The 24,761-nt window shown below is 34.5% G+C and overlaps 1 protein-coding gene and 1 long non-coding RNA gene across 5 annotated transcripts; one reads left to right on the top strand and one right to left on the bottom strand.

Annotated features, from left to right (window-relative positions):
• Positions 1 to 12,436: 12,436 nt before the first annotated feature.
• LOC143072732 (protein C1orf43 homolog) lies at positions 12,437 to 18,006 on the bottom strand. Of its 4 annotated transcripts, none has more exons than XM_076247826.1 (6): positions 17,918 to 18,006; positions 16,398 to 16,502; positions 15,180 to 15,281; positions 14,382 to 14,481; positions 13,919 to 13,972; positions 12,437 to 13,164 (listed from the first exon to the last, which is right to left on the bottom strand). In XM_076247826.1, the coding sequence occupies exons 2-6, from the start codon at positions 16,461 to 16,463 to the stop codon at positions 12,608 to 12,610; spliced, it is 879 nt and encodes a 292-aa protein (XP_076103941.1). In that variant the 5' UTR covers positions 16,464 to 16,502; positions 17,918 to 18,006; the 3' UTR covers positions 12,437 to 12,607. The 4 variants fall into 4 exon arrangements, with proteins under 4 accessions (XP_076103941.1, XP_076103942.1, XP_076103940.1 ...); XM_076247827.1 differs by having other exon boundaries at positions 17,806 to 17,990; XM_076247825.1 differs by having other exon boundaries at positions 17,813 to 17,970.
• Positions 18,007 to 19,378: 1,372 nt separating this feature from the next.
• LOC143072734 (uncharacterized) lies at positions 19,379 to 22,574 on the top strand. The gene is made up of 3 exons (XR_012977288.1): positions 19,379 to 19,491; positions 20,956 to 21,036; positions 22,523 to 22,574. It is a non-coding gene; the product is annotated as an uncharacterized LOC143072734 (long non-coding RNA).
• The last annotated feature ends 2,187 nt before the right edge of the window (positions 22,575 to 24,761 follow it).

Raw genomic sequence — 24,761 nt, 5'->3', positions numbered from 1 at the left:
AATAGAAGAAAGGGATGACGAATTAATTAGCGATAGTGGGTTTTGTCAAGCTGTTTGTGTCGGTGATCAATTTGATTGGAAAAAGGCGCAGTTGAAAGATGTCCATTTAAAGCTGATTCAAGACTTGAAAACGGCTAGTAATAATAACCAATTGTGGAGGAAAGGTACTCAACTACTGTAAAGAGGCTGATTGGTCAATGGGAAAATATAGTTCCTACAGATGGTATTCTGTACAGGAAATTCGAAGACATAAATGAGACTGCCTACCAATTCTTGGTACCTACAAAATTAAGACGTAACATTTTGGAAACATTGCATTCTGGTATAGGCGGTGGACATCTCGGGACAAAGAAAATGTTGAGGAAGCCGTTGAAATATTCTGTGAAGAATGTCTGACTTGTGCTACTCGGAGAAATCCTGCTCAACACTTAAGAGCACCTTTGGTTTTTGTTAAAACTGGTGCCCTACTAGAGAAAATAGCTATGGACATTTTAGGCCCATTACCCACGTCGTCAAGGGGTAATACATATATATTAGTGATATCAGAATAGTTGTCTAAATGGACAGAAGCATTTGCCATTCGGAACCACCAGGCAAAAACCATAGCGAAACAGTTAGTGGAGGAATTTATGTGTCGCTTTGGAGCACCATATGCCGTACACAGTGATCAAAGAAGAGACTTTGAATCGAACTTCAAAGAAATCAGCATATAATTTGAATCAAAGAAGAAGAGGACGACGGCATATCACCCTCAGTGCGACGGACAGGTCGAAAGGTTTAATAAAACGCTTCTTAACATGTTAAGTAAACATGTTAAAGAAGATCAAAAGAATTTGGACGAGCAGATATCCTTCCTAATGATGTCATTCAGATGTAGTGTAAACGAAACAACTGGATTCTCGCCATCAATGTTAATGCTAGGACACGAACTTCGACTATCCATTCAATGGTGTTGTTTTTGGGGAATGTCCACAAGAGGAAAGTAATAAGACACAATACGTTTCAATTTAAATTTAGCATTTGAAAAGGTTAGAACGAACATGAATTACTCCCAAAAGAGACAAAAGGACTATAATGACAAGAAATGGGGGCTTTAGCTATGTTATATAATCCGGCGTTTAAACCAAGAAGAACACACAAACTTCATTGTCCGTGGGAGAAGGAACCATATGTAGTTTTAGCGAAAGTTTCTGATGTGAATTACAAAATAAAGAAACGAAATGCAAAATTAAAGATTGTCCACTTTAATCGATTGTAGAAATTTGTGGCGTCGGAACCGGAGATTGAAGTTCGAATTGAGGCAAATAGAATTAGAAGAAATACTAGATTTAAACCTAAGACTAAAAAAAAGTCAGTTTTAGAAAAGGGACACAATCATGACCGGGAACAGCAGTTTGCAGCTCCTGATAAATCAAGGAGGGAAAAACTCGCACTGATGATGTTGGAAACGAAGAAAAGGTACAAAATTCAGTTCATAAGATTAGCATTGCAGATCATGATGATAGTGTTGATGAAAGAGTCGATAGTGATAGTGAAAACATTAATTCAGAAGTAGGAGAAGATGGTGATGGTGAAGTTCATGTCCGTCCACAGATAGAGCGTCGGCCGCCTGCTTATTTGCAGGATTTTGAAACTGATATGAAAACATTAGAACAAGGACACGAGAGCGTGTCTTTTTAGAAGGTTGGATTATGTGACACCTTGAAATTTGTCGGGACTAGGTTGAAGGTTTTTGGCTCGTTTTATGTGTTGGGAAGAGCGAAGGTGTTTCCGGTGGTGTGAGTCGTACAGTTGGATATTCAAGGGGTACAATCAAAATCACGTGATGGATATACACACACCGGAAGTCACAGTCGAACTCGCCGCTTGAAAGGTTAGTAGTTGCATTTTCTTGTTTATATCAATTAAATTTTGATTAATAAGTTGGCATACCGAATGTCGGATAGTATGTAGTTTTAAAATACACAATTGTTTTTGCTAGAAAGCGTGCAGTTATTGCAAACACTTCGACGGTGAAATTTTGGAACTGTGTCAAAGTGTTCGCAATAACTACACGCTTTCCAGCAAGGATAATTGTGTATTTCAAAACTAGATAGTATCCTACATTCGGTGCACTACCTTATTTATCAAATTTTATTGATATAAACAAGTAAATACGACTACTTACCTTTCAAGCGGTCTGCTCGACTGTTACTACCGGTGTGTGTATATCCATCACGTGATTTTGATTGTACCCCTTGATATTGTGATTACGGATATTTCAAATTGTGAACCTTGTAGATAACTTTATGTTGTTTTTAGATTGATATATACAAATACAGTGTCCTAAATAGATAATGTAGGTCATTGAGTGACTGGACTTCAAATAATTAAAAGTAATAACGTACTTTATTGACTTCATCAGTAAACATAAGATATTATAGACAAAAATGTACCTACCTATTCACCCAGATCAGTTAAACACTGTTATTGTCAACAAAGCATTATTTGTTTATTTAAATACTTATAACCCGGTCTCATAATTCAAACTCCGAGGTGAGGTCAAAATTGAGAAATCGGAAAGAAAAAGGTTCCACGTTTTTTTTTCGTTTTCGACTTCGCGATTTCGCTGTTATGTGTTTTCATCCTATAGAATATGAAGGGTGAACACGCGAATGGCCTTAAGCGGCCAACACATGTGCTACTGTATTCCCAATGCTAGAAAGGAATGCAGCAAATACAAATTTTCGCGTCTTGTTTGTCTCGACCGGCGATCGACCCTACGCACTCCCGTACTCGAGCTATCCTCGTTTATATGTATCTAAATACTGCTAGCGAAAGTAATATTTAACAACAAATTTACAGACAATATAATATTAACAAGTTTGCACATGGTGAATTGTCTCGCCTGCTCTACTATGCACGACTGAATTTTGTGATAATACAGGTATCACACATTCTTAAAATTATTAAGGTCAAGGTTATTGGTCAAAATATTCCTTGTAGACATGCAGATTTGCATACCTTACAATCATGTAATTGACAAAATATAGTTTACTTTTTACTTATAGTATCTGAGATACGGCCTCACTACAAAACCTTAATATTGAACAATGACACATGAACATGAGGTCAAGGTCATATGAATGAACACGAGGTCAAGATCAGACGATCCATACCTAACGGACATGTAATCCTTGCAACATGTTTTGAAACAAAATAGTTTACCGTTTGCTTATAGCTTCTTAGAAACGGACATCACAACAAAACCTTGAAATTGACCAATGAATAACTAACAGAAAGTCAAGGTCAGATGAACAAGCACGAGGTCAATGTCAGACAAACCCTACCAAACGGAGTTGTAAACCTTGCAATAAATTATGGGTAAACAATTTAGAGTTGGCTTTTAGCATCATAGAAACTGAACACACATTACAAAACCTCAACATTGACCAATGAATAATGAACACGAAGAAAGATTCAAGGCTTATATTTTTGTACACCAGACGCGTGCTTTGATACAAAAGACTCTTCAGTGAAGCTCGATTCATTTTTATTTTCAAAGACCAATCAAAATACGAATTTGAAGAGCATTTAGGACCCAAAATTCTAAAAGGTTTTGAAAACTCCAATTAAGGTATATACACTATAAAAGGAGTAGGTCCGGTAAGGGCCGATTTTGACCTCAACTTTCAGGTTCTTTTTTGGACACTTTTTAAACACAAATCTATATATCAAATATGCCAAAAAAACGTCACTTTTTAGATGGTTTTTGTCAAAAATGAAAAGTGGCCATCCTGTGTTCATCCTCAACCCTTATATATGTTTTGTATTATCATCAAATACAACTTACATTTCAATATTATGAATGAACACGAATGCGGCCACTTTCGTTTTAGACGGAAACCGTCTAAAAATTAACCAAAATGCTAAAATTTTAAAGATTTCAGTAATTTAGCATGACTGAATGATGCTAGTACGCGATAGTTGTGCATTGTATTGTCAAAACAGCTCATATTTATGTAGCAGAAGCATTTTACTTACCAAATTATAGCTTAAAGATTACATTTTCACAATTTTCTAAAACTGCTATATTTTGGGGCCAAAAAGGGGTCTTACTGAACCTACTCCTTTTAGATTATTCAAAATTGAAACTTTTTGTGATTATGCATGATGAATGCAAGAAAAATGACTCACTGGTATTTTATCCTACGTATGACGACACAGAATGAACATATTTTGAGACCTTTGGACATGCATTCATGCTATACTGATATAAAAATGAGGTGATGTAGTATGATAGTTTATTTTAATATAAACGGTCGTGAAGCAGCCGCTGTCCTATGCGAGGATGGTTTTAGTTTCTGTTTCCTCAATGTTTTATCTGGTCGGTATTTGGCACACTGATTTGTCATCATAAACACATAGACTACTGTCAAGGTTTTTTTTAAATATAAACAGTCTTGAGGAAAACGGTATCATTTTGCTAAAAAAAAATTAAGGTGTGGTATGATTGCCAATGAGACAACTCTCCACAAGAGACCAAAATAACACAGATTAACATTTATAGGTCACCGTGCGGCCTTCAACAATCATAGCAAAGCCCATATCGCACATAAACAAACGACAACCACTGAATTACAGGCTCCTTACTTGGGACAGACATATTCATACAGAATGTGGCGGGGTTAAACATGTTAGCGGGATCCCGACTCCCCCTTAACCTAGTTGACTTATGAACTGTTACAGTTTTTAACAAATTAAAAGCAAACAGGCAACACAAATAGTCTAGTACTGTCTTAAAATGGGGACAAAGGAACATTACCGTGCAATAAAGGATGATGATGGATGGCTGTATAACGTTGGAGACCCAGTGGCAAACTACAAACATATTTTGGAGGAGCAAATATTTAAACGTGATATCAGCCCAGTTTTGTTCGATATGCTGAATCCGATTTAAAACGTGCTAGCGGACAGCGTAGCAGTCTGCCTACAGACTTGTAATCCTACCCTCACACAAAATTGTCACTACGAGTTGACCAGTATGTTTTCTTGTCAATAAAAGCCACCTGCTTATCGGAGAAACAGCAAATATCATTTTTCCAGTCTGGTTTGACACGACCGGGTCGAACCGAGGACTTCTCACACTCAAGGCGATAATGCTACCCAGAGACCACCATTCTGAACACTATCTAAAGATTTTGTAGGAACCTCTTGAGCCTGAATCGAGGTAGATCAAGGCTTTCGAGGAAAGAGGCGTACTTCGTGATGGTAAAATAGCGTCAAGCTTAGAGAGTCAAACTTGACTTTGTCTTGCTAGACGTTTTTACTGTTTTCATTTTTTATTTATAATTTTTGCACAATATGTAAAAGGCATAAATCGTTCATTAAGAGAAAGACTCCTATGAGTATTTGACAGACATTTTTTTTTCAATTTAAATAGAAAGTATATGCAGTTATACACTGGACTACAAAATTTCAGTAGAACAATATAAATCAAAGCTTTAATTGACAAACAAGTGTTCATGACTATTGCATCATTCATTTACTATATAGTCATCTCATGAGTATTATATTCAACAAGAAGTATCAGTCTTGTTCTGTGATTCTTTATAATCTCTTTCTTTGCGACACAGAATGTAAATATTTTGAAACCTTTGGACATGTATTTAAGCGATACTGATATAAAAATGAGATGATGTGGTATGATAGTTTATTTTGATATAAACGACCGTGACTCATCCGCTGTCCTATAGTGGGGATTGTTTTATGGTCTATTTCCTCAATGTTGTATCTGCTCGGTATTTGGAACACTGATATGTTATCATAAACACCCAGAAAATGGACTAGAGTTTTCTGTTTATCAATACAAACAGTCTTGGGGAATATGAAATGTTACCATATACTGCTGGATGAAAAATGTAGCGATTTTTAACAAATGTAATGCATACAGGCAACAATAAATACTGTCAAAAAATGGGGTCAAAGGAACATAACCGTTCAGTAAGGAATGATGATATCTAATGCGGTTTATCGTCCAGTGGCTAACTAAATATTCAGGATGAGTATATGTCAATATACGCACTGTTTTTCAGTTTTGCACTAGTTGAAACGCTGAATCCGATACCTCACAGGGTAACAGTCCGTTTGAAGACAAGTCACCATTTATTGACACATTTTTTGTCACTCCGACTCGAGTACCAGTCTATTTAAGGTCACCGTACGGCCTTCAAGAATGAGCAAAGCCCATACCGCATAGCTATAAAAGGCTCCGAAATGGCAATGTAGAACAATTCAAACGAGAAAACAAACGGCCTAATTTATGTACAAAAATTGAACGAAAAACAAATATGTAGCCCATAACCAAACGACAACCACTGAATTACAGGCACCTGACTTGGGACAGGCACATTCATACAGAATGTGGCGGGGTTAAACATGTAAGCGGGATCCCGACTCCCCCTTAACCTAGTTGACTTATAAACTGTTACAGTTTTTTAACAAATTAAAAGCAAACAGGCAACTCAAATAGTCTAGTACCGTCTTAAAATGGGGACAAAGGAACATTACCGTGCATTAAAGGATGATGACGAATGGCTGTATAACGTTGGACAGTCCAGTGGCAAACTACAAACATATTTAGGAGGAGCACATATTTAAACGTGATATCAGCCCAGTTTCGTTCGATATGCTGAATCCGATTTAAAACGTGCTAGCGCTGTGCGTAACAGTCTGCCTACAGACTTGTAATCCCTACCCTCACACAAAATTGTCACTACGACTTGACCAGTATGTTTTCTTGTCCATAAAAGCCACCTGCTTATCGGAGAAGCAGCAACTATCATTTTTCCAGTCTGGTTTGACACGACCGGAGTCCAACCGAGGACTTCTCACACTCTAGGCGAAAATGCTAACCAGAAACCACCACTCTGAACACTAAAGATTTTGTAGGAGCCTCTTGAGCCTGAATCGAGGTAGATCAAGGCTTTCGAGGAAAGAGGCGTTCTTCGTGATGGTAAAATTGCGTCACGCTTAGAGAGTCACTTGACTTTGTCTTGCTAGACATTTTTACTGTTTACATTTTTTATTCATAATTTTTGCACAAAACGTAAAAGGCATAAATCGTTCTTTAAGAGAAAGACTCCTATGAGTATTTGACAGACAATTTTATCAATTTAAATAGAGAGTACATGCAGTTATACACTGGACTACAAAATTTCAGTAGAACAATATAAATCAAAGCTTTAATTGACAAACAAGTGTTTATGACTATTGTATCATTGATTATAGTCATCTCATGAGTATTATATTCAACAAGAAGTATCAGTCTTGTTCTGTGATTCTTTATAATCTCTTTCTTTGCGACATAGAATGTAAATATTTTGAAACCTTTGGACATGTATTTAAGCGATACTGATATAAAAATGAGATGATGTGGTATGATAGTTTATTTTGATATAAACGACCGTGACTCATCCGCTGTCCTATAGTGGGGATTGTTTTATGGTCTATTTCCTCAATGTTGTATCTGCTCGGTATTTGGAACACTGATATGTTATCATAAACACCCAGAAAATGGACTAGAGTTTTCTGTTTATCAATACAAACAGTCTTGGGGAATATGAAATGTTACCATATACTGCTGGATGAAAAATGTAGCGATTTTTAACAAATGTAATGCATACAGGCAACAATAAATACTGTCAAAAAATGGGGTCAAAGGAACATAACCGTTCAGTAAGGAATGATGATATCTAATGCGGTTTATCGTCCAGTGGCTAACTAAATATTCAGGATGAGTATATGTCAATATACGCACTGTTTTTCAGTTTTGCACTAGTTGAAACGCTGAATCCGATACCTCACAGGGTAACAGTCCGTTTGAAGACAAGTCACCATATATTGACATATTTTTTGTCACTCCGACTCGAGTACCAGTCTATTTAAGGTCACCGTACGGCCTTCAAGAATGAGCAAAGCCCATACCGCATAGCTATAAAAGGCTCCGAAATGGCAATGTAGAACAATTCAAACGAGAAAACAAACGGCCTAATTTATGTACAAAAATTGAACGAAAAACAAATATGTAGCCCATAACCAAACGACAACCACTGAATTACAGGCACCTGACTTGGGACAGGCACATTCATACAGAATGTGGCGGGGTTAAACATGTAAGCGGGATCCCGACTCCCCCTTAACCTAGTTGACTTATAAACTGTTACAGTTTTTTAACAAATTAAAAGCAAACAGGCAACTCAAATAGTCTAGTACCGTCTTAAAATGGGGACAAAGGAACATTACCGTGCATTAAAGGATGATGACGAATGGCTGTATAACGTTGGACAGTCCAGTGGCAAACTACATACATATTTAGGAGGAGCACATATTTAAACGTGATATCAGCCCAGTTTCGTTCGATATGCTGAATCCGATTTAAAACGTGCTAGCGCTGTGCGTAACAGTCTGCCTACAGACTTGTAATCCCTACCCTCACACAAAATTGTCACTACGACTTGACCAGTATGTTTTCTTGTCCATAAAAGCCACCTGCTTATCGGAGAAGCAGCAACTATCATTTTTCCAGTCTGGTTTGACACGACCGGGGTCCAACCGAGGACTTCTCACACTCTAGGCGAAAATGCTAACCAGAAACCACCACTCTGAACACTAAAGATTTTGTAGGAGCCTCTTGAGCCTGAATCGAGGTAGATCAAGGCTTTCGAGGAAAGAGGCGTTCTTCGTGATGGTAAAATTGCGTCACGCTTAGAGAGTCACTTGACTTTGTCTTGCTAGACATTTTTACTGTTTACATTTTTTATTCATAATTTTTGCACAAAACGTAAAAGGCATAAATCGTTCTTTAAGAGAAAGACTCCTATGAGTATTTGACAGACAATTTTATCAATTTAAATAGAGAGTACATGCAGTTATACACTGGACTACAAAATTTCAGTAGAACAATATAAATCAAAGCTTTAATTGACAAAAAAGTGTTTATGACTATTGCATCATTGATTATAGTCATCTCATGAGTATTATATTCAACAAGACGTATCAGTCTTGTTCTGTGATTCTTTATTATCTCTTTCTTTGCGACACAGAATGTAAATATTTTGAAACCTTTGGACATACATTTAAGCGATACTGATATAAAAATGAGGTGATGTGGTATGATAGTTTATTTTGATATAAACGACCGTGACGCATCCGCTGTCCTATAGTTGGGATGGTTTTTTGGTCTATTTGCTCAATGTTGTATCTGCTCGGTATTTGGTACACTGATATGTTATCATAAACACCCAGAAAATGGACTAGAGTTTTCTGTTTATCAATACAAACAGTCTTGGGGGATATGAAATGTTACCATATACTTAGGAGATAACTGTATTGTATTTTAAGCTCCGACGGCATCAATTGGGGATTTGATGGTCTCAAATTGAGTTTACTGGCGACGCGTTAGCGGAGACAGTAAACGGGTATTTGCGACCATCAAATCCCAAATTGATGCCGTCGGAGCTTAAAATACAATATTGTTATCTCCATTCTAATGAAACTGACAGAAAACAACGTTAAAACATGTATTCAAAATCTGTGATATGCCGTCTGCGCTTGCGCGTACGTCCCATAGCATCAATTGTCAATTGATGCCATGTAAGAAAGTGACGTTATCCAATCAAAAGGAACGTTACAAACGTTGTTGCATTAGAATGCTAGATGAAAAATGTAACGATTTTTAACAAACGAAATGTATACAGGCAACAATAAATACTGTCAAAAAATGGGGTCAAAGAAACATAACCGTTCAATAAGGAATCATGATATCTAACTCTGTTTAAAGTCCAGCAGTGGCAAACTAAATATTCAGGATGAGCATATAGCACTGCTTTTCAGTTTTGCACTAGTTAAAACGCTGAATCCGATTTTACGTGCTACGGCTCACAGGGTAACAGTCCGTTTGAAGACAAGTCACCATAATATATTGACACATTTTTGTCACTACGACTCGAGTACCAGTCTATTTTCCCCTGAATTTGAACACTAGTTCCTAGTCTTAAATTCCTTTATGCCACCTGCTTAGCGGAAAAGCAGCAATTATCATTGTTCAAGTCTTTGGTTTGACACTACCAGGATCGAACCCAGGACCTCCCACTCTCAAGGTAAACATGCTACCCCGAGACCACCGTTCTTAACAATATCTATGGATTTTATAAGAGACTAATGAGCTTAATTTGAGGTAGATCAAGGGTTTCGAGAAAAGGATGTGTCATTCCTGATGGTAAAAATTGTGTCGAGCTTTAGAGAGCCACACATTTGATATTGTCTTGCTAGACATATTAACTGTATTTTTTTCTTTTATAATGTTTGCCAAAAATATAAAAGGGAACAAAAACTCGTCCATTAAGAGAACAATATATAATTGACAGACAATTTTTGCTATGTTGACATATTTATAGATCCAACTGCAAATGATGTTATTGAGAAAATAATAACATGAACATTGTTTTGTTACAATTCTTAACAAATTAAAAGCAAACAGGCAACACAAATAGTACTGTTTAAAAAAGGGATCAAAGGAACACTCCGAGTTGACTTGTCTGTTTTCTTATCCTAAAAAAGCCACCTGCTTATCGGAGAAGCAGAAACTCTCATTTTAACGTCTGGTTTCGCACGACCGGGGTCAAATCCATGACCTCTCACCTTCAAATCGAATATGCTACCCAGAGACCACCATTCTTGACAATATCTAAGGATTTTGTAGAAACCTCTTGAGCCTAAATCGAGGTAAATAGTAACCACAGGTACCACTTGTCCAGGATTATAATTTAATACGCCAGACGCCCGTTTCGAGTACACAAGACTCTCAAGTGACGCTTAGATCAAGATATCTATAAATCCAAACAAGTACTAAGTTGAAGGGCATTGAGGACCCAAAAATTCCAAAAAGTTGTGCCAAAATAAAGGCTAAGGTAATCTATTCCTGGGATAAGATAATCCTTAGTTTTTCGAAAAATTCAAAGTTTTGTAACAGGAAACTTATAAAAATAACAATATAATTGATATTCATTGACAACACCGAAGTGATGACTACCAAGGCTTTCGAGGAATTTAAGGAGCGTCCTTCGTGATGGTACAATTTCGTCCAGCTTGGGGAGTTAAATTTGTTTTAGTCTTACTCGACATTTTTACTGTTTACATTTTTCTTTTATATTTTTTCTTTTATAATTTTTGCTCAAAATGTAAAAGGCATAAGTCGTCCATTAAGAGAAGACTCCTATGAGTATTCGACAGACATTTTTTTTCTGTTCACAGTATTTCTTAATCTATGAGAGATTTTGCAGAAACAGGTACAAATACTCATCAAAGGGCAATAACTCGTATATGAGTTATGATAATTTCTACAATGATAACAAGCTTGTAGATCTGTTCTTACCTGGCAATTTGTGCTATGAAGACTTATTTCTAGATCTGATTTTTTTCTGTTCATTTCAGCTACTAGTATTTAAATTTCTTTCTATATTTCATATGTTTCGATTAAAAAGCAAACAACGAAAAAGAAAGGTAAAAATTGTTATTTAAGTGCAATAACTTCAACAATGAGTCAACCAACATGACCAAAGATACAGACAATAATGTTTCACTGTTAGATCTTGTTTTGAATGTAGAGAATTTGTTAGATACGTCATTTAAGGGCAATAACTCCTATAGCATGTGTCTGACTGTTTTGATGTTGATGGTCAGTTAGTAGACTCAACAAGGACTGTTATATTAACTTATGCTCAACACTCAACAATTTTATACTAACTTAAATATAATAGTCCAAGTTAGACTCAATATTCTGATCATTTCTGCCATGTCAGATTTTCTCCACAAAATGTATAGTGGATTTTTTAAAGATAACAAACAAAACTTGCATTTTTCCTATATGTTCTATTTTCAGTCACGTTGTCCATGTTGGTTAGATTGCAAGATCAAAGAATACATTTTTTTATACAAAATCTCCAAATAATGATTTGGTCATGTTTGGTCCGGTAGTTTCATAAAAGTTTTTTTGGAAATGTTAAGAGATGACAACTGATGGATGCCACATCAGAAACGGCCAGTTATCAGAATGAGAATTCTTAGATATAAGAAGATGTGGTGTGAGTGCCAATAAGACAACTCTCCATCCAAGTCACAATTTGTAAAAGTAATCCATTATAGGTCAAGGTATGGTCTTCATCACGGAGCCTTTGCTCATACCGAACATCAAGCTACAAAAGGCTCCAAAAATTATTAGTGTAAAACCATCCAAACAGGAAAACCTACGGTCTAATCTATATAAAAACAAGAAACACTTATGAACACTTATATATTATTGTGATAATCACCAAGTCGCATTAGCATTCTTAAAAACATGGCAATAATTTCTTAATTTATAGTACCAGTATATTGTGATGCATCCGAACAAAACAAATTACCAATTATATTGTAATTATAGCAATATTTATTTAACTTAGAGAGTACATACATTTATACACTAGACTACAAAATGTTTGTAGAACAATGTAAATCAAAGCTTTAATTGCCGAAAAGTGTTCATAACTATTACATCATTCATTATAATCATCTCATGAGTATTATATATTTAACAAGAAGTATCAGTCTTGTTCTGAGATTCTTTATTATCTCTTTCTGTGCTACCACCTCTTGTACTTGTAGTTAATTCAATACTGGCACTACTTTGACTAGAATGACCACTGTCCAGTAAACTAGAATGAACACTACTATCTGTTCTAGACCTGTATCTTATTTCTCCAGGTCTTGTTCCACTCTTTCCTTTAGTCTCCGCTTTATCAGGATGAACATTTGTCTTTGTTTTAACAATACCCTTTCTTTCTGAGTCAAAAATAACCTCAGTTTCAAGCTTAGAGGCTTTTTCTAACGGCATACCACGCTTCTTTCTGAGACCCACTCTTAAACATGTTATAAGTTCTTCTAAAAGTACCATGTAATTGTTATACTGATCTTCACCAAAGTCGTTAGGATCATGTCTAGCATTTTCATATGAATCACAGAACTTATGTATGAGATCTTCAGATGACGTACTCAGATATTCTGTATAAAGACCAAACAGATATCCTCTTACATTCTTTGATGGATGTCTGCCTATAGAATCTGGTTCTTCTTCTTTTAGAACTTCATCTGGAAAAAAAAACAGCAAATATTTTAATTTTGTTGTACAAAATTATTTTTTCGGATATATTGTATCATGCAATATTATATTTTGTCACTTGTCAAAGGAGAAGGTATGATATGCCAACTTTCTTTGCTTATCATAAAGTATTAACATCCACCTTTCGATGTCAACAAGATGAAATTCTAAAGTCAGATATGGACCTTTTATTTGATTTAAGGGTAAGCTCCTGTTAACTAGGAATTATATTACATAACTAGACACAAAATTGGTTGTTATGTAACCTATAATATAGCTCTTCATCTTTTATATAAGCTTTGGATTTCAAATATTTTGGCCATGAGCATCACTGAAGAGACATGTATTGTCGAAATGCGCATCTGGTGCAAGAAAATTGGTACCATTAATTTTATTACTATACTACATTTTTTTAGGGATAGTGCACCTTACCAAATTTATTTTGTGAACAATATATTTTCATGACAACAAAAATCCAAGTGCCTCAAATTCCTTTTTAAATTAACAAGCCAAAAGCAGAATACTGAAAATTGATCATTATTAATTGTCTATCAAGTCTCAACCAACAGAAAACCCTCAATTGTCCTAATGGTAATTATCTCTATTAAACACATATTGTCAGACATGTTATAAATCATTTTGACATTAGTGTTTGTTCCACTCAGCTAATTTGATATTACCTTTTCATGCTCTCGAACTCCATCTTAAATCAATGCAAATTTTCAATATTCATGAAATACTCACCAAATTTAGAAAAGGCATCTACTGCTTTCATTCTGTAGTAATAATGATTAGGAACTGAAATCATAAATAAAATTCAACAATCAATTACAGATCTTGCACATTGTTTTCTTAAATGAAATGATATATTCTAATTTAAAAGAGAATAAAATATATATGAAATGGCATTTCTACATTACAGTTAGAGTTGTCTTTCTTTTTATAGAAATCTGCTAAAAATGGCTTGATAAACATGATTATGAAATGAGTAATTTTAATAAAATTGTGCCCAGAAGTGAGAATTTTTTGTTATAGTCACATAAAATGTATCTGTGAACCTCCCTTAACATACTTTTAAATCTCTTAACATATTTCCACTCTTCAATAAGAAAATAATAACACATTATCAAATATGCCTTCTATTTTTAACGTGCATATTTTTGAGTCAATGTTAGAGGAATACCAACTGAAAAAATGTAGCTTTTACCTGTTTTAGCTGTTTCTGAAACCTTTGGGTTCAGTAATAATGGTTCATGCCTAATATGTGCTGTCCTTTCCAACTGGCTTAAAATCTTCTCTTTTAGATCCTATCAATGAATAATAAAAAATAACATAGATTTTCATTGTTCAATATTTTCCTTTTCTAACAAGATTTTGCTTGTGAATTAGAAAACCTCCCTTCTAAATGAGATTAAGCTAGAGATATTTAAGTTTTTAAAAATGTTCATTTACTTCATATTCTTTTTTTTCACACATCAATATCAAATGCTTATAAATACACATTTTGACTTATTGATTGATTCATCTCTTGATAGTTCCACAACAGATTTGAGGAATAAAATAACCATGAATTATATTTTCATTTCAGCTTTTTCAAATACATCAATGTAATTAGTACATGTATATGTCATCTTATCAGGTATTGTTGGGAAGCTGCATGAGTCCTCACAATATTTTTACAAATTATATTGGAAAGGAAGAAAATCTCATATCAGAATTTTTCACAAAAAGTTCACAAAATTTAAATTTTCTTCGGTAAATACTCACTTATTGAAAAACTAATTCAAAATTTTGTACGCATCAAAGGGTCAAAGAAAATGTTCACATCATTTTTTTTGTGGATTACAATGTTGAGCTCATTTAAAAAAAACCAGCCACAATATTAATGCCTCTATGTCAGAAATTTTACAGAGTGAACAGCATGGAATTTCATACCTGATTTTTGTTAATTTAAGTAAACTGCAAAGAGTAAGAGTGAGTTTGTATATCAGAACAGAAAACCTACCTTTGGCGCATCCAGACCAATGGATACATGTGGTGGTCTTGTTGCCTTCCATGCAAATCTAATAATTTGTCTCTTGGCTAGTATAAACAGAAGGAAAAATACCTGAAAAGAGAGAAATCTGATAAATTTTTCATGCACAATTAAATTGAAGATATCAGTACCAAAAGATTTGATAAACGTAAAAAGTGCAGTGACTTTTAGATGCATACATTCATGTCATTTAGACTTTCTCAGATAGTTGTCTCATCAATACAATACAATACATGGGTCCTGTTGGGAAATATCAAATGTATTTGTACATCACCAGTGTTCTCACAAGACATTTTATATAGCATCCTGGTAAACAGGAAAAGTAAGAAAACCATCTTGTTTCTTAAAATTATAGCATCACATGATGTCATCCATAACACAATCTATAAAAAAATCAATTCAGATACCATCACTTTTAAGAGTGTAGAAAGGCATGCTGAGCTCTTTATTCCAGATTATAAATCCTTTAATATCAAGATTGTTTTGTCTTTTGTTGAGCACTTAGATTTTTGTCGACTATCATGTGATGGTTTTCATCAAATTCATTCAAAATTTATGATGTGTTAAAGCTTGACATTGATTTTAATTCAGGCACCTATCTATTGTTGAAATCCCTAAGGCTTTGCTGACAAAAGATATCTTTCTAACATTTACCATTAGTATTTATTTATAAGTTTTTCAAATGATTTAAGTCTAGACTTTGTGTTTGTCTTGATTTTGCGATGTAACTTGTATAATGTATTGATTGACTGGTTGATTTTTTTTTGGTGTTTTAATGCCACTTTTAAGCACCACATTTGGGCTATTTTGTGACAGCCAGTTTTTATTGGTGTAGGAAGCCAGAGTGCAAGAGAAAACCACCCACATTCTATAGGAAAACTAACAATCCTAGTCAATTAAGATTGGAGTTGAGTACACCTGCATGAGCAGGGTTCAAACTCACAACTTCTGTCCTCAGTGTTGACTGGCTATTTAAAGATTACAAAAATGTACTTATACCACTCGGCCATCAATGTTTACATAAACAGTAAGAGTCTATATCTAATTAAGGATTTGTATAGAAAGATACTACATTTGTATTCCTTGATGTCACTAGACTATGTTTTTACAAATTATTAGCCATGCAATGTACACAATACATGTTTATACAATGTACTCAAAAATGGTAACTGTTATACAAATACATACCAATGCACCTGCTCCTATAAACAATACTACACTAATAACAGATATGTCTTTTGATAATTCACCCATTTTATCTGCATTCTACGTATACATGCATACAATCTTCGTCTACAAAATACATGCGGAAATCTTTAATATTGATTGATACAAAATTTAAATAACAGTGTTATAGGCAATCACTTAAAGTCTTAAACTACTAAATATATAATATATTTATATTATGTTTGCTATAATTACTGAAAGGTAGAGAGTGTGGAGTAATCAATATACATAAAATTTGCTCAATGATAATGAAATAAAATATTTAATGCTAATTCAGAAGCCTCTGCTTATTTTGATTCTCAAAATAGTTGTCTGTTTAGGTATTTTAAAATGATATAAAGAAGTAAAATACATTTTGTAAGCAGTGATGATACATAATGCTTTTCATTATGTAACATCACTACTTATTGTCCTGTACATGCATGGGATATTTGCTACTGGACATTAAGCAACAAACAATCAATCATGTAATCAACAGAACTGTTTTTTTTATTTTCTTATGTGTTGGTGTCTTTTATTATTATTATTATTCAGTGGTGTTCAGCTGTGAAGATGGTGATAACACTGACCCTTTAAAGCCATACATGTACATTTATACCGTAGGTATATTTGTGTGTAAGACATAGGTTGTCTTTATAAGTTTCTATATGTAAACATGACAGGCTGTATCTGTGCATTCTTAAGGAAGGTAATATACATTGGACACCAGGAGTCGATTTCACAAAAAATCTTATGACTAAGATTGATTGCAAGTATACTGATTTGTTCATGACTTAAGAGTGGGTCTCATTGGGGTCTAAGCGTGATGCCAGATTGTCGATTTTTTGTAAGCGTGACACGTGAGTCAAATTATTGTGTCGGGAAAACGGGAAATGAGGTCTAGCGGGACCCAGGAAATGACAAAAAAATGAGAATTGCTTACGTACATAAGTAAGTGGGATACGGGAATCTGACAAAACAGTAAGCGGGATCCGGGATTGGAACCCCCCCCCCCCCCAATGAGACCTCCTTAAGAGTAAGACCAATCTTAATAGTAAGTTTTTTTTTGTGAAATCAACTCCTGTCCTATATCTTTGTTGACTGTATGTGCAATGTAACAATGACATAGGAGTTTTAAAGTGTGAAAGGGGACACATTCCTGAAAATGACAAGGGAAAACAAAACAAAATTTTAGAAAATGTGGTGTCGTCTTTTATTTTCAATATTTGTTTGTAAAAAATTGGGGTGTTGGTAGATTGTAATTCATGAGTCCTACTCCCCTGAATAAATATAGGTCACATAATCATAAATAACTGTGTTTTCTGGCAGTAAGTTTAGTAACAGGTGCTCTACAAAAAATAACAAAATAAGACGATACGTTACAACTTACAATGTACACACTCAATCTACTTTGTTTGAAAGACAGAAATGCGCTAGTTTATTATTCTACACATTGTAGTCCAACTAGTTATTCATGATTACCACATAATCATTTCAAATACCTGTCACGGCATTAGAGATTACTAAAAATACTATACAAATTAAAAACAACAACAAACTCCTTTTCTAAAACCGGATATGTAAGACAACAGTTAAGCTACTGAGACGAACCGGATTTGACATGAACATAATCCGGATAAAAGCGGCAGTAAATGTATTATTCTCGACTCCTAGGATTAAGAATTGAACGATGGTCAGATAGTGCGTGAATTTTTCTTGCTTCCTGATTGGAAGATATTACGAGACGTGAATAATCAAAGTTTATTGATTGTTTAGGACAATCCAAACCAAGTAAATGTCCTTCAATCCCGTAGAGTATCGGATTTGTCCTCTCTATTTTAGCAATTAGATTTTACACAGGTAACCTTTATCTATAAATAGTCGAATCTTCTGGAGTAAACAACAACGTTAAACGATAAAATTCATAGCGTGCGACCTCACGTGTGTGGTAAAATTTGCAGATTGATGCACGTGGCTATTCTAGTAAATGAATTAATCTACAAAGCGAGAGCACTTTCCATTTTCATCAGCTAAGAGTCGAATAGCCTTTTTGAAAGGCTAACGCTTGTGATACTTCAGATTAAAAAAAAAGCAATTTGTATATACTTGAAACTTGAATAGCTAAGATATTTAGAAAAAAACATCATTTTTTGCTGTATATTTATCAAATTTTAAAAAAATTGCACTATTTACGTTTTCATGAAAATTGGCACACATTTAGAATTATTGTCGGTTTTGTACTAACATAACTTCAGAACGACGGGTGCTATACATGATGCATGTGGAGCAGGATCAGCTTACCGACCTTTCAGCTAGAGTACCTGAAATACCCCAAGTTTCGGTTAGGTTGCCAGGGGCGGATCTAGCCATTTTAAAAAAGGGGGGGTCCTAACCCAGGACAAAAGGGGGGGGGGTTCTAATTACATGTCCCCATTCAAATGCATTGATCGTCCAAAAAAGGGGGGGTTCCAACCCCTGGATCCGCGCATGGGTTCGTTTTGCTCAGGTCGTAGGTTTTTTTATTTTCTGTTTCTTGTACTGTTGTTTTCAGTGTTTTTCTGTTGGTCTTCTTCTTTTTTTGTCATGTTGTTTCAGCGTTATTTTAGACTTTAGAATTTGAGTGTCCCTAAATTGACATCTTTCGCCTTCCTTTTAATTTTTTTTTATTTTATCAAAGGTTAATAACTTAACTACTGAATATAAATCGTTCTGAACATAAGCAGGGTTTTTTTATGGTCCTTTGTAACTTCCAACGGTACAAAAATAGTCAACTTAAAAACGGTATGTCCTTTTCCGATAAAATTGAAAGATTAAAGGGCTATAACTAGTGCGCACCAATTTATGATTTCACATTGAATGGTCTTACTTATAAGTTTGACCCAGTTATAAAGGCCATGTCTAGCGGTTGAAACACACAAGTCAAACATATCAATACTACAACACGAATTCATTAAATAAATCACATGACAGTATCTTTACGCAAAAAAGGTAAATGAACGAAGTATGGCTGAAAATTCGAGGAAAAGAGTTGTTTTAGCGATGGATGGTAGCAAAGAGTCTGAAAATGCATTAGACTGTAAGTGTTCTATAAACATTTAGTTAACGGTATGTTTACATCAATGTATAAAATTTAAAACGCATCAAATATTCATTCACAGTTAAAAAGAATAAGCTGATGCGTAAGATTATGTACATTTGGACCGGTTAAGAGTCAAGGTCACTAACCTCCATTGAACTTAACATAACACAACACATTCTTTTTAAATGTTTTGTAGAAGAAACATTTTTATAAACATAAAGGGTAATTCCCGGTGTAGATTGTGAAGCAACTAACAGCTTCATATAGCAATATTCCCCGTTATTTGTTATATCAAAATAATAATTTGTTATATCAAATTGTAAAAGTAGACTAGCATGGCCCTAAAAGGCTTCTGTACAAAACAGTGTGCTAGGTGTTTAATATGCTGGACCGATGTAAGGACTATGCTGGACTGATGCAGTGGCGGATCCAGAAATTTTCATAAGTGGGGGCCCACTGACTGACCTAAGAGGGGGCCCGCTCCAGTCACGCTTCAGTGATTCCCTATATAAGCAACCAAATTTTTTCCCAAAAAGGGGGGCCCGGGCCCCCCGCCCCCCCTAAATCCGCCTATGTGATGTAAGGAGAGATGAACAAAAAAAAATCGTAAAATAAGGCTATGTTAACATATTTTGCAGATTTGCATGAAATGCAAATAGTTAGAATCCCTAAAGCAAATTCATAAAAACAATTAAAATATTATCTAACGTACATCTTGTGTACATATTAAAGAAGTCATGGGATTTATATTTTTACGTATTTTTAAAATGTGTGAAATTATGACCCTTTTTATGTCGGACCCTTTTTAATGCTGACTACACAGAATCGGATTTGCTCATTGCTGAAGGCCGTGCGTTTGCCTATAGTTGTTTACATCCATGCATGTTTATGCACTTTGGTGGATAGTCAATCTAATCAAAAACCGATCTCTCATCTCTTCCGTTTTCTGATATGTCGCGCGAAATATCAGAAAACGGGAGCGATGAGAGATCGGTTTTTCATTAGATTGGTGGATAGTTCTCTCATTTAAAATCATACCACATCTCCGTAATTTTATTTATATCATACCTACTCCATTGAATATAAACAACACCCCTAGCATTATGTAATTTTAAAAGAACGACGCTTACAACATGATCTTCCGATTTAAAAGTTGGGTTAACAATAGAGCTGCTTAAACATGGTCACAATTGGAGATGATAATATATCCTATAAATTAAGAATGGAAGACAATAAAGTTAAAACAGTTATTGTTTACTAAGTTACCTGCTGGATAAAGCTTTGGTCGGTTCTGAAGAAAGATTTAAGATATATCCTATGGGGAAAAATAAGGATATTAAAAGTTTTTTGGTTTATAAGTGTATTATTGATAATAAAAAAGGGGGCTCAGTGAATTGTTCAGGATCATGCATCTTGTTTAAATATAAATGCTAATGTCAAGTGAAAAGTGTTTTATTTCAGTTTATATGAAGACTATTCACAAAGATACTGATGAAGTTATATTGGTGCACTGCGTAGAACACGGACCTCATTCCATGGGATGTAGGTACTAGTATTTAGGATACATTAATGAAATAGAAATGCCACAACAGACGATACACAGTTATAGTCATTTTTTTTATATAATTTAAAATTTAGCTCAAGCGGTCATATGATGTGGGGAAATGGTAGATTTCTTTTACTGTCCGTAATGTTCTAATGCTGACATGGAAAAACCTGTTACCTTACAAGAGGATTGATATATTACATGACGGGCCTTTAAAGTTTATAGTATATAAATAACACAAAGCTGAGAGGGTGGTAGATTAGATTGTTTCCCCTAGAAAACATTGTCAACCGCGGCGAAGTTGACAATGTTTTTTCGAGGGGTACAAATGAAAGTTTGGTTAGTAACTAAGTAAAATAAAGTTTGGATATATCACACGCCATGACTTGGGATCCCTCAATTTTGTATTCTTAAAATTTTAAGCCATTTCCCCACTACTTTTACTTGGCCGTTATTCTCTATTCTTTATATTTGAACATTCCATTATTCTCTATTCTTAATATTTTCGGTCTATCTTAATAATTTTTTTGCCCATTATTCTGGTATATTATACTTTGTAAATCACATCCCGACCCTTAAACAACAATATTAAGAAATTTAGTTCTTTGGTTACATATGTCCTTTGATGTAAAGATTTATCAAGCATGTGAAATGTATCATAAGATATTACTAAAACAAAACCATCACTGCATTTGAATGAGTATATACATGTATATATTTGAAATGTTTCCCTTTTCTTCTGGGTTAGAACCCCCTTAAAAAGATGACTGGATTCGCCCCTGTGTTGTATTTAATGGGACAATATAGAACTGCCCCAAAAATTTAAAAGGATTGACCAATAATAGGAGACAAATCTGTGGAAAAGCTTCATTTGGTTCGCAATAATTGATCATAATTTCATCGACGCATAATCAAGTACTAAGCGAAATGCCGATTTGTGTGTTGAAATATATTTCAAAATAATGTCACAGAAACACAGTCATCAGGATTATGCATGTATATACCTAAATAATGTCCAACCCACTGATGGTTGGATTTACACAAACGAGGCTGCACTCATTTTATGATTAGCGCCATTATATACTGTTTTTAGCTTTCTTTTTAAAGATAATTAAAATTGAGAATGGAAATGGGGAATGTGCCAAAGAGACAACAACCCGACCATAGAAAAAAACAACAGCAGAAGGTCACCAACAGGTCTTCAATGTAGCGAGAAATTCCCGCACCCGGAGGCGTCCTTTAACTGGCCCCTAAACAAATATATACTAGTTCAGTGATAATGAACGCCATACTAATTTCCAAATTGTACACAAGAAACTAAAATTAAAATAATACAACACTAACAAAGGCCAGAGGCTCCTGACTTGGGACAGGCGCAAAAATGCGGCGGGGTTAAACATGTTTTTAAGATCTCAACCCTCCCCCTATAATTGTTTGTATTTTACGGCTATATTTGATTGAAATATTTATGCATTTCTTTAGCTATCTGGATGCCATTAGATCCACAAGTTATAGCACGTGCGATTCAAGATGAAGAAAAGAAAGGGACAGAAATTTGTACTAAACTGAAAACTTTGTTGCCTATGTATAAGGTACTAGATCGTCAATATTGTTTTCTTTTATATACTTTTAAATTCTACTAGAACACACCCGTGATATCGCGGGTCCGTGACTGAATTAAAGTATGAAACTATGCGCAAGCCTTATCTTAGTATTAGTACTGTCATCTGATAAAGTCATGCCGATTATAAGATACACAATTTTATCTGCTTTCAAATCTTTCTGTTTGAACCCGAACTTATCAATTATTGGTAATATTAATTATTTGGAAAACAAAAGGTCCTGGAATGGAGTATTTTTTAATCAACAGCATTGTCCTATATTAGCTATAAATAAAGTTGAATTCTTTGATTCGCTGTTTTACGTCATGCCCGCTAACAAATTGAAACTTATTTTTAGTCGAGATTTTTAGTATTCGTATTGTTATCTTAGAAAGTCTTACGGATTAAAATACTACAATAGGTAACAATTTGACAATTTAGTAGTGTCAACCCTGTGATTATGACCCGTGTATATAGCATATTAATCCTGAATACACCGTTTGGTGGTGCGCCTGTCAGATGCGGAACGTACAGATAAGGTAATAGGTAACAGGTGATTATACTATTGGTATCGGTATCGGACTCGACCCGGAACTTCCTAATTATTGGCAATATTAATTACGTGGAAAACAAAAGGGCCTGGAGTGGTGTAATTTTTAATCTACACTTTTGTACTATAATAGTTGTATATAAAGTTGAATTCTTTGATTCGTCGTTTTTACGTGATGACGGCTGACAAATTGGACCTCGTAATTTTAGTATTATAGATATATAAAATAGGAAAAGGTAAAACATCAAAAGTGTTCAACTAAAACCGATTTAACATATGTAGCCTATACGAAAAAAAATGAATACAATTAACCTTATTGTAGACATCTTAAAGGTCAATATAACTTACAAAAAACAATATTTCATATTTTAACAGAATGCTCCTAAATTCGTCTTACAGTACAACATGAATGCTTCCTTGTAGGTTGCTGCATCTACTCTGCATTTGCTTTCATTATGACTGATCGATGTCACTGTAAAGTATATCAGAGCAACTTTTTAAATGAGCAATTTCAATATTTCAATAAATTCGTCAAACTAGCATTAGTGGCAATAGTTGAATCAACAATGTCAACTGAAATGACTGAAACTACATAATGAAGAAATGAATAGCATTATTTTACATTCTAATTATGACGTGCTTGTTTCGCGTTGTGAATAAACCCATGCTTTAAATCCAATAAAATTTGTTTGCACATGCGTATATTGAATACCACAGAGTAATGCATTTTATCAAATTGACATGCATTCAATATATTTCATTAACTTAAAATACTTCCAAACTCTTAAATGATGCACATGTTGTTACTATTTTTTTTATTATGACTATATAATATGTTGCAATTCACTATCGCTCGGCCAAAAATGATCACGAATATAATGCATACCCATGTTAAAACCACAATAAAATATAGCTTGCATCAATTATTTCTTAAGTAACACAGATTCTTAACACCTGTATAAAAGTGACACTTGAGTATACATCGGATTGCATAAAAGTAAAAGTAGAGAAAAGAAGCATCGACTAACAAATTAAAAACTCATATTAAAAAAATCACCAGACACCTCATTTTAGTTTTATCATTGAAGTCGGGAGGAAGTATCACTGTCACAACGGTAGTAGGCGGAGAACCTGGACCAACAATAATACAGAAGGCAGAGGAGTGTGGAGCGTCAGTAATTGTTGTCGGATCTCGTGGATTGGGGACCGTAAGGAGGACTATACTTGGTAGTGTTAGTGACTATATCCTTCACCATGCTGATGTTCCAGTTCTTGTTTGTCATTAGCTTATATTTTATTTATCGATGTTCTAGTCTTTTTTTTATTAAGTTTTAGTGCAAATAAATATTTTCTAGTGGTTTAGAATTTGAAGTGATATCTTGTTTGAATTCATACATATTCATCTCAAAAAACATGTTTAAACCTGTCTCATTTTTGCGTTTGTCCCAAGTTAAGAGCCTCTGGCCTTTGTTAGACTTGTATGATTTTTAATTCTAGTTTTTTTGTGTATAGAATGAAATTCAAAACAGTGTGGCTGTGGCCATTGATTGACACATTAAATTCATCCATT

The sequence above is a fragment of the Mytilus galloprovincialis genome, chromosome 4, assembly GCF_965363235.1.
Source record: "Mytilus galloprovincialis chromosome 4, xbMytGall1.hap1.1, whole genome shotgun sequence".
Lineage (NCBI taxonomy): Eukaryota > Metazoa > Mollusca > Bivalvia > Mytilida > Mytilidae > Mytilus > Mytilus galloprovincialis.
Note: the sequence above shows the minus strand (reverse complement) of the source record. Positions and strands in the feature narration are given on the sequence as shown.